At 38.2% G+C, this 15,251-nt stretch overlaps 1 protein-coding gene across 1 annotated transcript; it reads right to left on the reverse strand.

Moving 5' to 3' along the window:
- Positions 1-1,002: 1,002 nt before the first annotated feature.
- On the reverse strand, positions 1,003-15,204 carry RMDN1 (regulator of microtubule dynamics 1). The gene is made up of 10 exons (XM_030943960.1): positions 14,932-15,204; positions 14,181-14,292; positions 11,412-11,499; positions 10,307-10,466; positions 8,930-9,019; positions 8,221-8,276; positions 6,181-6,268; positions 4,607-4,637; positions 3,286-3,419; positions 1,003-1,200 (listed from the first exon to the last, which is right to left on the reverse strand). Exons 1-10 carry the CDS (start codon positions 15,169-15,171, stop codon positions 1,162-1,164), a joined length of 1,038 nt encoding a protein of 345 aa, XP_030799820.1. The 5' UTR covers positions 15,172-15,204; the 3' UTR covers positions 1,003-1,161.
- Positions 15,205-15,251: the final 47 nt, after the last annotated feature.

The following is a 15,251-nucleotide window of genomic DNA, read 5'->3' on the forward strand; positions in this document are numbered from 1 at the left end:
ATTATAATGCTTTACTAATAGAAAAATAATAGTTACTTTTATGGTAGTTGGGAAACCCCTGTTTTAACGGTAGTTTTGTGGCATCAGGCTTTAATTCAAGCCCCAGATTGAAATGAAATTTTACTACTGACTTAGCTTGGTTTGTTAGTCTAAGCAATTTATGCTGTTCTTCATCTTATTCCTAGAATTGCAATACCCTTTCCTAGTAAAGCAAATACTAGGTATTTTCTAGTCATTTTTTTTTAGGCTGTTCTACTGAGAATACCACTTGTTTGGTATTTCTTCATTCTTTGGTCCACTTTTGGGTGATTGAAATATATTGTTTGGCTGAACACCTAATTTAGATGACTTTGTACTTCTGGTGAAAATTCCTGCCAACACAGTAGAAGGACCAAGAAGAAAGTTTTATGTCTACAAACAGAAGTCCATATCGTTTCACAGTAGTCACTGTCTAATGTACTGGGAATGTGTATTTCTCCTGTTGTTACAGTCTAGGGTAAAGTGTGTGTGCCCAGCAAACATTTACAGCCATTAAATCATCACAAAGCTTCTCACTGCACATGATGATGTCACCCATAAAGGGATTTTCTTAGATGTTCCCTACTTGTTCTTTTTTCCTTCATTTTTTATTTTAAACCACAACACTTTCTACAAAGTCAAACACTAGCATTTAAGAGCATTGGAATTAAGATGGTGCAGCCTTAATGATAAATCTGTAGGAGCATCTATTACTCTTGAAGGCCATTGAACCTCACAAGAAAACACTGTAGAAAAAACTACAGGATTATAATTATGTCATGACCCTGTCCCTCCTTTCTTTAAACTTATGCTAGTCACATTTCTTATTATTCCTCATAAATAAGTTGTAGTTTAGAAGTGTAAAAATTTAATTTAAACCCCAGGCTATCAGTCTCCCAGCCTTTTCTGTCTAACTATCGACCCTGCTAGTGAATGAAGACCCCTTCATTCCCATGTAAATGAACAGACAGGATCACATAATGAAACAGATCTTCCACTTCAGGTTTTAATAGAAATGAGAGGGAGATAGAAAGTCTGAGCTGTACTTCTAGTAACAGCTTCAGTAAACTGAAGTAGTATTTGGGGCCTTTTTCCTATGCTGCTCAAACCTGAGGCACTTACTTCCCAGTATCTTGTTTCTTCTTATATAGAGTTAAGTAGCTCCAAAGCTTCTTTCTGCACCTGAAAGAAATAATGTAACATAACAGTCCCAGATAGTTACAGAGTCTTCTAGCAAAACTTCCCTCAGAAGCACCCAAATGTTTCCCTGCAGCTGTGACAGTCCTAGGACGAGTCATTTTTCTTCCATAGTTTAAGATACTCAATACTTGAAATATGAATCAGAATAAATCACTTAAGCCAGTGTCTTCAGTGTCATTCACTTACTACATAAATGAAGTTTATTTGTGTTGAATACAGACACTAGTTCTTGATTTGCTGCAGCCCAATAGGAGCATGCACAGGAAACTGTCCTACCTCTGACCATACCATACCATACCAGCCTAGGGATTTCAACACTTTAGACAGCATCTAAGAAGTGAGACCATTTCTGAGGCTCTGTTTGCCTAAGGTTTCTGGCTAAAACCTAGTAAACTTTTAATACGGTCTCTAACATCTATATTAAATATATATCATATTAAAACACCTCCCAACAACAAACTGAACAGCAAAAAAAATCTCAACACCCTCTCCTCCCTTCTCAAACCACAAAAAACCTCCATCCCAACAATGGTAATGACATGGCAAGCCATGCAGACAGTGTAAGCCAGGTAACCTCTGAGTATCTGGGGTATCAAATGTTCAGAAAACCTAGTTATGCTGAGACAAGATTCAAATGTCTTTGCACAGGCCAGTTTCCTTCATAGTGGACTATCAAGTCTAGTTCCCAATGAATTTTGCATTTTACACATTCACCCAGAGAATGGAGAGAATGCTGCCTTTCTCAGTTCAGCAGCTCTGAACCTCTAAGAGATTAAGAAATAGATGTCAGTACCAGAAGGCCACAAGTAGCTGAAGCAGATCAGTGGTTTAACAACTTGGCCACTGCACAGAATCCACTCCTGACTGTAATTTTTGAATGGTTCCTAAAGAAAGACAAGTTTTTGGGATCACTGGTTTCATGTGTGCCTCTGGCTACTAGTAACTGTCAGAAGAACTGACCAATTCCTTACACACCTGAGACCACTATTCCTTTAGGCTATTAAATTCCTAAACATTGTGCAAGGCACTGGAGGAATATAAGACTTGTTTTTCCACTGAAAGATGTTACTAAAGGAACTCAGTTTTGGAAGAAACAGTTTGAGGCTTACTAGTGAATCTACAGAGGGATTCTGAAACACTATCTTGGTACTGTTTTTTTTCTGAGGTGTGAAATGCAAAATCCTACCACAGTGTTTCTTACGTTGGACATTCAGAGTGTTGTATGAACACTGGAATTTGCATCTCAACTGCAGCTTAATGCTAAATGAAATAGAGGTCAATCAACCATAAAAAAATCAAATGGAAACAAGGCTTTGTTAGTCCTGATGCTAACAGGATTGTTTTTGAAAGGTAACTGCAATTACTTTGGTTTGTACTGAATGCATTATCAGGTATGAACAAGTCTAATGGATTTCCTCTCCTGGAAGTAGTTTGAATGTTTAGCTAGGAAGCAGATGCCTACCCTCCAAACCAAAATCCTTCTGCACAGTTTCAAAGGGTAATTAAGTGATTCTTGACATCTAGCACTGGAGATCTGCTGTCAAAGATACAGTACCTTTGTAATAATTACCAAATTATTTGTCTTACTCAGATCATCTGAATCTCTCCCTAGGGGCCTGGAAAGGACTGCAAAGTTAAAGTTTTGGCACATTTGGGTTTTTTTCTTCCTTGTATTAGCATGATTGTGAGCTATTCCAAAATGTACTTCCTACCTCACCCATTTTAGGCACATGAAAGGTGATTATGTGTTCACAGAGAAACAGGCTAGTGAGGTGCCTGTGTGACCTTCAGTAACACAGCTAAGCCTGGGTCATTGTTGGCACTGTTGAACTACTATGAAGAAGAAAGGGTAACAGTTCTCTGCTATGAATAAAACAGAGTATTTCCAACCGCAATTTCCAGAGGTGGCTAATAACATACTAGAATTTTTTTGGTGTTGATGTGATTCTGAGTTAAAGGTCTACTATAAGTTGCCCTGAGTTAATTTTATAAAACATTTGACTGCCATGATGTCATACATATTGGATATGATATATGATTGTATGATCACAGCTCTTAACTTCCCACCTGTTTGTCCTCCTCTGTCTGTGCAGGATACTCCTTTGCTTTGCTTAACCACAGAAGAGCCATCTTCTTATTGTTTAACTTCAAATATGTTTTCCCCAAAAAGAGCAAATTTTTGCTGTAGAAATTTGGATCAGCTGCATAGAGACAGGAGAAAAGCTTCAGATGAAAATTAGCAGCATATTATACTTTGATACTTGTTTTAGAAAACATGGTTTGGCTTTGGATCAGAAGGAAGCAAATGTAAAATTTTCACTTGCTAGATTTTTTTTTCTTCTCATAAACAATTATATTAATTAGCAGCTTGCTAGTTAATATACTAAATGACACTAGATTCCTCACAAAGAGCAAAGCAGTGAGCTTAAAGTATAACAGCTTTGCTTTGCAGGTTTTGGGCTTTTCTGGACCTAGGAGGTACAACAGGCAGTGCAACCAGCTTAGCAGGTATAGGCAAGGGAAAATAGGGCACATTTGCTAGCACATACAGATACCAGCTTAATTTTCGCTATACAGAAGAAACATTTTTTAAGGAGAGATTTTAACCTTGCTTTTATAAAGCATCATTCATTCTTAAAGACTAATCTTGCCTGCTGTTCATACTTACAGCACAGGCTTTCTCTACTGCTGGATTTAAGGTCAGGTTTCAAAACATATGGAGGTGTTTTGGAGGCAAATTTTGAGATGAAGTTCACTGTTCCAGTTCACAGCTGCATTACCTGACACTCGGGAAGACACACTATGAGCCTTTCCTCTAATCTTCAATAATTTAACTATGTACAAATCTTTCATAGACACTGTCTTCCCTTGTCTTCCTTTATCTTTCAGCTAGCGAGTTTTGCTTATGGCTTCACTCCTGGAGAAATAACATGTTCATATTTTATTTTATATCATGTGTACAGTTTAACCGTCAGATTGGCATAATACCTTCTGAAATAATAAAAAGTCTGCTTTTTCTGTTTTCTATTTAGAATAAAGAGGACTTTCGAACTCTTAAGAAAATTCTGAAAAAGTAACACAGAATTCCCTTTTTTAATTTCTTCTGCCTCCCTGCACTCCTGTTGAATTCCTTAGGGAAGAGTACTTTATTCTCAGGAAGGTATAAATTTCACTTTGGTATTTACACTAGATGTGTAACATACTGATAAAATGTTGCAATGTAACAGCTCAGTGTGCTGAGGGGCACACCACATTTATCAGCCGATCATATTATACTGTTTTGGGTTTGGTGGCTACAGTTACTAAGGTAATACTGACAGCTAGAGATTTAGTGGAAGTCATCAATCCTAAAAGTTATTTTTCAGTCAAAATGAGCCACAGGTCTTACCTTCTTCTGCCATGTGGAAGTAACGGAGAGCCTGTAAAAGACAAAGTTGTGTTCTTTGAAGTGGAGAATAAACTCAACACAATAGTCAAATTAAAGTCTTATGCACACACCTGAAGAAGGCGTTCCTGTCCATGATATGTTTTTTTATTAATTCAGCATGCTACTGATGTCCAATTAGATTTGACATCATCTCAAAAGAACTAGTACTTACCCAGCTATTCTCCTACTACTTTTCCCATAAGTGTAGTACATCCTATTTGTTCCTATCAAACTGGATTGTGTTTTTCCAATTCAACTTGTCAAGATAAATTTTGAATTTTGTTTGTACTATCCAGCACATCTGCAGTTTTCCCCATCTATTTCTCATGTATAAATTTAATAGATGAAAAAAAATCTTACTATTTGGGTCATTAATAAATATTGGAGAGAGAACTGACTCACACAGAGCACCAGTCAATAACCTCTCTTACATAATGATAAACATGTATGATATCCACACATTTTCAGTAAGTTTCCCATCCAAAATTTCAGTCCATCCCTAACTTTTCCTAATGGGAGCAGGGGGAGGGAAAAAGCTCTCACAGTATGGATGTATCTACAAAACAGTTTTTGTACTGAAACTGCAAAAATCTTACTGGTACAAGTTTACTTCTTCAGCAAGTTTAAGTGCTACAGAACTGAATGCTGGGACTGGCATTATTCTGGCAATATTTGAAATCCTGGCTGACACTTTGTATTCTTCTGAGAGTGGTTTTTCAGGAAAACTTCCAAGCTTGCCATTCCATTAAAGAGTTCTATTATTTTTCAAACAGCTCTTAGTTTGTTTTTTGTGTAACAGCAAGCAGCCTGCCCACCTCCACTTTAAGAGAACAAAAGACTTATTGGTTGCTCTAAACAAAGATTAAAACAGCTGCACAAAACTTTTCTATTACCAATTTAATAGTCAAGCTTCTATATATGTACGTGTGTTTAAATAAGATGCACACTGGTTTAGATGCACTATTTTAAAGAATTAACATCTGGACAGTATGTTGTAGGATGTACGACAGCAGGAATCTTCACGGAAAAGAGGAACAAAAGTACTTTCAACTGAAAAAAACACACACCATACGTGGCCAGAGAATTAAAGGGTATTTGTTCATCTTAAGTAACAAAGCGAGCTGTTGCTTTTTGCATTTAATATAAGGGGACAAATTCTGTTAACTAGCAAATAGGTACATGGCATAACACCACAATAAAAATCATCACCACTGGACTAGAACAGACAGTTATCTGTAACAGAGCACAACAGTAAGTACAAGCTAAGTTACATATAGTTTATTTTTTTCTCATGCAAAAACTACCAAAATAATTTACACTATTCTGTGTGTGCTACAGCTGAAGAAAATTAAAGGTTTTTATGTTTTTAGATACCTCTTACTCTCATGTTCTCATTTTATTACTGACAGTTGTAAACTCACAACTCCATGCCTATTGCATAATCAGAGGTCAGTTTTTGTCAGGAAAGTAAGTACAAAGTGTATCATCAGCTTTGTGTGGGGAATAACAATCTGTGAAATATTTTCATACTGTACCTCTTGAAATGTGGAAGTTGGTGGTGTGGCAAACAGCGTTGCAGCTATTTTTCTTTGGTACCATGGCATCTCAGCAAAAGAGTAACACCTGAAGGAAAAAGAAACATTTATATCTACCCTTCACATTTCACTTGTTTTCAAGCAACAGTCTCAGAATTGTTGTTGGACATAAACCTGGATGTCATAATTGCTGGTTCCAAGAGTCAAAACTGCAGACACACTGCAAGTTCTATAAGCATGTTCTTACACCTGTAAACAAAAATAGCAAGATGTCTGAAGCTGCTACTAAAAAAGTTTTGATGTGTGTGTTTTACTGGGAACTAGCTACAGTAGCTAAAACTGGAACAATTACTAAACATGAGACAGATTTTGAGCTTGAATGATTTTAATGATTTATGTGTATTTTGTTCTAATGTATTTGCAAAAGCAACACAACTGAATAATGTCCACAACTGAATAATTACCTTACCTCAACACTATTTTGCTTTTCTCAATTATTAATATAAAGTAGATCTGCAGTACATTCCTGAGACTCTGATCTATAAGAATGAAAATAAATTCAAGAATCAAACCACTGTGCTCTAGGCTAAGCCATGCTATGCTGGTTTTCTATCTACTAAATAACACAGGTAATTAATCAGTCACCTATCTTATTGGTGCTGGAAGGATTAAACATTTTTATTGAAGCATTTCAAGTGCACAGAACATTCTGGGTGCAAACATTAAACAACGATATTCACTTTAGCAACCTCCCACAATGAGATTACAATTGTTATTCACTGTGTAAAATAGAGCATTCTAGAGGAAGTGAAAAATTAGTAACTGTAAATGTATGGAGGAGAGGCAGGCAAGACATGGAATACACTGCTGGAGTTGAAATTCTGTCATTAGATGTGCCTTATCAGAAACAGATTTAGTCCTGAACAGATTAGAAAGAGAAAAAATACTCAAGAACTGGCTGATACTAAATGTCAGTTTCAATTCAAGATGGCTCTGAAATTCAGTAAGGAGTAGATTTAAATATACAACATGGCAATATTTTAGAGCCAAAAGCAGCATTAATCTAAAATTTCTCATAATATTTTCTAATTTTCCTTGGGAACAATGTCTGAAGTACTTTCCAGAACAAGCTTCCTATCTCAAAATGGACTTTGGGGCTTAGTCACTTGCTAGCATATACTTCTGCTTAAAAATCTGGACTACTGCAATTGTTAGCTCACATGGAAATGAATTGTGGATTCCAAAGGTTCTGAACTAGTAAAAAACTCTGGAGCATTTATCATTATCATTTTCTTTGATATTTAGGATCAAAAAAACCCACAGAAAAATTGACTCTGGGTTTTAGTATTCTTTTAGGCTGAAAATACATTGCCTTTCTTTATTTTCAATATCTCAATCTTACAATAGACATCTCTGGTAAAACAATGTGACATCTTTGGTCTTTTTCAGACAGTTACCTGCTATGTAACAGTAATTCTTAGTATCATTTTCATTGAGAAGTAAATTCAATTTCAATGATTTTTGGTTAATATATATGCATTTATAAGCTCCCTTTCTTTAATGTAACTTTTAAAATACTGTAGCCTGACAGACAGGAACAAAAATATTTTCAGAATACATCTCATTTTTGATAGCTTTTCAGGGACTGTATTAATTGCAGCCATCACTGAAATTCAATGTAAAGTCAGTGCTGACTTTTGACTCCATTCATACTCCAGAAAAAAATGAGCTACTACTTGCTATCACTGATGCCCACTATGGATTCCATGAAGCAAACGTAACATCTGCAAAAGGAGTTTTTAACAGTTCCATACAAGTAAATTAAATGAACAATTCTTTTTCATCTTTTACAACTGCATAAGAATAGCTAGACATTTTCAAGGCATGACATCCTATATCTGTTCAATACGTTTTCATGCTTGCATCAATTGCAAGTACATTCCAAATTATGCCAAGCAGTTCTGTAATTAATGCAAGATATTTTATACTCTTGCATTTTTCTGTGCCATGTGCTAACTTTAGTTTGAAAATACATCTTACCAAATCCCTATAAGATGAATTGTTGTAGCATCTTTTGGATTCAGTTCAATGGCTCTCTGGTGCGGGAAGAAACAAAAACCCAATATGTAAAAAAGTTGTTCTGACACATGGATTAAAATACATTTTAAAATAGACTTGTTAGCATGCTGTTAATTAAACCAGACTGTGGTGTGTAGAATTTCAAGGCAACACACCACTTATTCAGTGCACAACTTAATCAGCTCACCTCCAGAAGTCTGATGACACTGACAGATGTCTAAGCACATCTCTTTAGTAGGTTATTAAACCCTGCATTTGAGACTTGGCATGTTCAGATTTTGATATAATCTCTGGTGATGTAAAATTAGTAGTTCTTCATCTTCTCCAGCATTTGTCCTTTACTGTTGCATAATCCACAGTTAAAAGGACAGCCACCCTGCCATTTCTCAATATCAGTTACAACTGATCTACTCCTAAGAGGTGTCTAAAGCACTTTACCTGTTTCAAGACTCCTTTCTAAAGTGACTTAGTTTACTGCAGAAGAGAATTTGTACTATGTGTTTCTGGGGCATTTCTGGAGCATACGTCACAGTAACCCAAAAACCAAAGCGCTACTAGAAAGTCTGAACAGAAGTATGCTTTCAGTATTTCACCAAAAATTAGTTACCAGCTGTCACACAATATACATACTGGACACATGAATCTTGTCATATGCAAAAAACGGCATTACCTGGAAATGCTCTTTGATGATAATAGCATTTCCAATTTTAGTCTTGATTCCTTCATAGTCCCCAACATCACTGAGGCAAATTCCATACCACTGTAATTCAAATAACAAAAAAAAACATTTAATACAGCACTATATTAACAGTACCTTTTAAAAACCTTGCAACCAGTACAGCTGCCACTGCCACAAACAACCACAAGCAGTGCTGCGGTTCATGTTTATTTCATTAAGTTACTGCTAAATGGTTCATTTTGTTACCCTCACATTTTCCCCAAGTTGGTCTTTCCGTACCCTCCCTTTGTTCTAGTCCCCTCCCTGCCTGTCAAGGTAACCCCACCCCTTTTCCTGAATGTTCCCTGCCACTCATCCCTGAGCCAATCCCTGATTGAAACGCCCACTTAAAAATCCCTTAATCCACGATGGCCCATGTGATCTTTCCCTCTCCTCCCCTGTCCTGATTGGCCCCACAGTGTTGACATAATCCCCTCACTCCTCCCCTGGGAATTCCTGATTGGTTAGCTGTTTGTATCCACCCTCTGACTTGTATCCACCCACCTGAACAAAACACCTTGAGCCCTTTGGGCGAGGGCTCTTTTGGTCGTGCTCCCTCCACCTGGAGTAAACTTTACCAGTGGAACCTCAAGACAAAGAGCCTCCTCCTTCCTTCTTCACCTGGTCCCTGCCGTGGCTGTAGCAGGGTGCACTGCAGAGTTTGCAGCTTTTTAGGTTCAGCTGTGGGCAAACGCCAGACCTCAGCTGTTCCCCACTCCTGTTGTGGCTACCGGATACAGAGCTAGGCCGGGTTTAGGCAAGCTTCGGCAAGCAGTAAGTATTTGTTGTGAACAGCTTGATCAACATCAGAGCAAGCTGCTGGTCTGCATGTGTAAAGAGAATCAATGTTCTCTCCTGATCCAAGATACCAAGGCAAGTGACTACATTTTGCTATCTCTTTGCCTGTGAGAAAAGGAGCAAACAACAAAAAAAAAAACTCAAAAAAACAGGGGGCAGAATGTAGCCAGGGCCTGAAATATTTCCAGTGAAACTCTACAGAGCCTAGAAAAGGCATGCTGAATGTGTGACGTACAACATTTTTAAGGCGAGGTTGGGGCAGGAGGAGCTGATTTCATCAGCTGTTATTACCCTGACCAGTCACTTCTTTCCATGGTCCCTGCACTGAATGTTTCTGCTTCCCTAGAGCAAGTTTACCTGGAAAAGTCTGAACTCGGATCTTCCAAAAAATTTAGGAAGAATTGGAAGTCTCATTCATTCAGAGCTGAAAAGTTATATTATGCTGAAGTTTCCTAAAACAGCACAATGACATTTGTTCTGTTTTCTGTAAGCAGAAATCAAACAAGATTTCACTTATTTTGCAAGGCTCACCTTGTGTGCTGCAAAATTTGATTCATTTTTTTCAAGTGCTTTTTTTGCATACTCGAGGGAGTCATATGTCAGTTTTTTCTTCTCCTCTGCAGAAGTACTACCAAGCTGAGCCAGATCCCGTGAGGACCGTGCCAGCCGCCATAACAACTCTGCATCATCGCTGGTTAGGAACAGAAACACTGATGTTTTAAAGCAATCAGAGAAACAAAGCAAAAAAGGAATCTTTTAAAGAATATCCCAAGTGTGTGATAGGACAACAGTGAATCATCTGTCATACTATGTTATGTACAACTCCAAGGTAACAAACAGCAAATGAAAGCCCACTATTACAGACTGTCTGACAGTACCTTTGGTCTGCCATTCTGGTCTGCAAAGCAAACCCATCTGCAGGAAAGGTTTTTGTTTTCTCCAGAAAAAGACAGATTTAAGAAACTCCAATGGTACCACTCAAAACACCAGAAGGAAAAAGAGGGCTACTCTCTTCTTAGCTAGATGGTATTTTTTTCCAGCACTCTGCTGATTTGTATTGATGTTTACTTGGAATACTTAAATTATTATGTGTTTTTTTTCCTTCTAATTGTATTTAAATTATTAAATTCTTCCTAGAAAAAAAGTGGAAAAACCACAGATTAGCTGTACCACCAGCACATAAACCTGTACCTTTAAGTATTTATTTATATCATTTACCAAATGGTGTATTGTAGGTTGCAGTCCAAGCTTATGGATCTTAAGTTTCATTTTGTTAACATACTGCTTTGGAACACTGCTTACACTTCATTATACTTTAGATAACTACCATTGGCTTACTAACTTAATAGAGACTTTAAAGTCTTCCAGAATTTTGCAGTATATTCTAAGGGATTCTTAGAGTAATGAACAACCATGACTAAAAAACTTGAGGGTTAACCCTCACCTTCTACAACTATCTGTTCTTTCTTCATTCATTTTTCCGTCAGGAGGAAAAAGATCACAAGTCCTTCCTTCCTACTTACTTAAGGGTGAAAAATAGGTTCTCCAGCATTCCACAATGAGTATATCAGTTGAAAAACTGATATAGAAGAGCACAGAAAAGAAGCTACACTAATGTCCCAAGGCAATGAAGTACCTGTTTTTATGCTGAACCAGCAACCGATACAGCTTTTCAGTTTCTCCACTCCCATACAGGTAGTCTGCTTGTTCAATCACATCTTCCACTTATGAAGGAATTAAAATTGTGAAAACAGAAGAACGAATTAATTGAGACATTATCACCAAAACATTTTAAAGCAAGACAACCTAGTTGAAAATGATGTAGCTCATTTTTAGGCCATCACTTCAAACTTACAAGCACAGCAGGACTGAGTAAGCAACATGCACAATGAGGATGACAACTGGTGCCTCTCCAGTAAGACTACAACAGCTTTCAGCATGACAGATTTGGGTGCTGGACAGATTTAACATCCCAAGGTGTCTTTCTCAGTGCATCAGACTACTAGAAAGAAGTTATTTTTTAACTTGTGAAAATGGTAGAAAAGAAAAAAAAAGTATGGAAAATGGATGAGGAGAGCAAGTGCAGCACAGAGTTGAGAGTAACAACACCCCTTCATTAGTATATGTAAAGAATTTAAATCTTAAAATAACAATGAAAAACGCTCAACTTTTAAAAATATTCTTCATTCTCAGTATGGTTCCACAGTTTAGCCAGAACATTACTGCAGTTTGAGTGAGTCCTATTATTTACTCACAAGCTAAAACAAAACATTGCTTAAAGGTTTTCTGACTGAAGTCCATAGGATTTTCCCAAATACAAGCCCAAAAAAGACAATCTACTGAAACTCCTCTGTGTTTAACATACTAATAGCAAAAATAATTTTGAAAATCAGAATTGGTTTTCTAGAATATCAATTTATGAACTAAGTTCCATTATTTTTATGCTTTTTCTAGAAAATACTCTGAAACACAACAGTAGTGGGGAAATATAATTTCCACAACTGCATGAATATAATAATATATAAATAATATATAAATAAATATAGCACTTGGAACAGCATACAGGAAACAGAATTATCAAACACCACACTATAGAGGATTAGGGTTAGAGCATGAAAAAGGATAGAATTAGAAGGAGAAATACCCAAAGGGAAGCAGATGGGTAATTTTGTTGATGTATGTAACTGTACAGGAGAAGAACAAGCTTCAAGTTTACTCTTCTGCCAACATCAAAGCATTAAAAAATACCTGTTAAGTCAAAAGCTTTGTCTAATTTTTTACAGACCTACCTATGCTTATTGTCTCTTTGGTATTACTCTTGGGTCCATGATCAAACTTAGAAGTCAAAACATAAGTTCTAACTCCTTTCATAAAAATTAATCATGTTTGTAAGGTTTCCTTTTTCAAGTTGCCTACTAAATATGGTAGCCAATTTAAAGTCAGCACAGTTTTTTTTACAGAAGAAGCAAAACATTGAAGGCAACTGAACACAAAAGCCTCCTCTTCAGCTTGAAAACATTCTAGAATATAAATCAATGCATTCTGGATAATTTTTAACCTTGCTGTCTCTAAATGTCTTCTTTCAACCCTTTCAAAGATAAGATAATGGTCTATGTGGGCTTTGGATTTTAGTGTCCAAAATGAGCTTCATGGTACATCTTCAGTATGATCTTCACTAAATAGTTTGCTTGCTGACCTGAACACTACTAACATATCTAAAGACTAAATGCTCAGAACTCAAAACTTCTGAATGCATTTCCCACAAGGTGTTTTATACAAATTATTATACTTGTATTACTTTAGAGTATTTTCCAGGTATTTCTATTTTACCCTTGTTTTTACCATATTTATCACATGTCTTGTATAGAAAGCCCATTAGCATTGCTTTTCTTGGCAATGTAAATGTCAGATTCATGTGGGAGCACTGAAAAGACCAACTAAGCAGTATTATTTATGTTTATATTCCTCATGAGAAATTATGAATTCTTTATTCCTCATTATTATTATTTCTTAATTGTGTAGAGTAGCTACTTCAGATCTACTCACTGATACTCCTGCACATGAAACAGCTCCTTATCCTTTTAAAAGTTTATTATCTGAATTTTTATTTCTCTCTGCATAAACATCTAAGGTCTTCCTCTTTTTAAGACACAGAGAAACAGGTTACCTGAACTGGCTACTACCTCAACTATACAGTGAGCACACATCCAGTTTAGGCTCATTCTCCTTTCAGTCATGCTTACTCTGAGATTCCTTATTTAGGCAAGTTTAAGCCTGTAACAATATCCCCTTTTAAGATATTGTTGCTGTCCTTCCCACAGTGAGTCTATTCTTATGCAAAGGATACAAAAAAACATTTTACCACTTGTTAAATTGTTTTCTAGTCGGTAAAGCAAGGCTTTGCTTCCCGCATTTTAGTGTTAGGGAGATAGAAGACATTTCTCAATTTTATATGAGGAGCCATCTTGGTATTGCTCAACTAGATTAAACAGGAATTACATAGTGTTCATACTGACAATCTCAACTAGCTAAAATTTCTAGAAATAGATTAAGTTTTGGTCTGCATTCCCAACAGACCCATTAAGACTTAATTAAAGTAAGAGTAAATAAGAGTAATTAAAGATTGGGCAACAAATTAGTTATTATCCGCCTCGTGCATGTGTTCTGTCCCTGACAGGATGAGCTACTAATCTGCCTTCAGTTATACCTGAAATAATCACTTGTTGAAGTGCTACCACATCACCCATAACCAATTCAAAAGCATCTTATCATGAAATGACACTGCATGCAGTCTTAATGGAAAAAATCAAAAGGCATTGCACCATTTTCCTCTATAATTCTGGTACTAAAAATTTTAAGTTTCATATCAGATTACCCAATATACTTCAAAATTAGAAAATATTACCTTTGAAGCTTGCATGAACCTCAGCAAAGCCAGAAATCAGCTTATGAGCTTCATAAACCAGAAAGGAGCCTGTTGAAAGCACAACTCCTCTCTGAAGGCTTTTCCTAAGCACCTGTGTAGGATCGTAAGATAGGTATTAATGAACATTATCACTCCGAGTTAAAAAAAGGTTTTTCTTGTCTGTATCACCGGTTATATTTCCGATTATGAACAAAACAAAAGACTTTAAAATTTTAAAAAATCTTCATAAGACAAAATGTCACTTCATCAAGCAAGGATTTGAATTATATTCATCAGAAGCTCACGATTACGCCGGAAAACGAACAGAGCACTAGACTGGACATAAACCGTAAGTACGGAGTAAACACAAGGTTTGAAGCAAAAATCAAACGCGTACTGCTCAAACGAGCCCAGGGCTGTTTTCGCACAAACAAACCCGTCCTTCGCTACGCCCCGCGCTGCCGGAGCCTCCGCCCGCCTCCCTCATGCCGGCGGAGCGGCTCCGCGGGGGCGAGCGGCGGCCGCACCCTGTGGGAATCGGAGTGAAGTAGGCTGGAAGAGGCCTCTGAGATCACCGAGTCCAACCTACGAGCGAACCCCACCACGCCAAATACAGCACAGCACTAAGCTCCACGTCCGGTCTTCCCTAAAACACCTCCAGGCTCGGTGACTCCCCAGCCCCCCGGGCACCGCATTCCAAGCGGTCCCTGGCAGCGGCCGCGCTCCCCGCAGCGAGCGGCACCCTGGCTACCTGAGTCCCCCGGCCGCAGGGGCCGCCCATCGCCTCTCGCCGGAGCGCTGTCCCCAGGCCAGCGGGGCCGCGGCGGAAGGGCCGCGCCAGCGCCGCCATGAGCGCCGCCATCGCCGCTGCCAGCACCGCCCCCCGCCTGCGGAGGAGCCGCTCCGCCCCGCGGCCCTGCCCGGGCTCGGGGGCACAAGGGCAAGGGCCGCCCGCCCGGCCGGGCAGCCCGCCGTGCCTCGGGCCGGACATTGCGCGGCCGGGCCCTGAGCCACCCCGGGCCCGAGCGGCCGCTGGCCCGGCCGAGGCGGGGGGCGCGCACGGGGGCTCTG

The sequence above is a fragment of the Camarhynchus parvulus genome, chromosome 2, assembly GCF_901933205.1.
Source record: "Camarhynchus parvulus chromosome 2, STF_HiC, whole genome shotgun sequence".
Taxonomy (NCBI): Eukaryota; Metazoa; Chordata; class Aves; order Passeriformes; family Thraupidae; genus Camarhynchus; species Camarhynchus parvulus.

Bases quoted from the DNA above. Each gene is read 5' to 3' on its own strand.
- RMDN1 (XM_030943960.1), bottom strand. From the start codon at position 15,171: ATGTCCGGCCCGAGGCACGGCGGGCTGCCCGGCCGGGCGGGCGGCCCT. The intron at 11,500-14,180 runs GTAATATTTTCT...TTCCTTCATAAG, and splicing joins GGTTCATGCAAGCTTCAAAG to TGGAAGATGTGATTGAACAA. The intron at 6,269-8,220 runs GTAAGATGTATT...TTTTTCCTTCAG, and splicing joins ATTCATCTTATAGGGATTTG to GTGTTACTCTTTTGCTGAGA.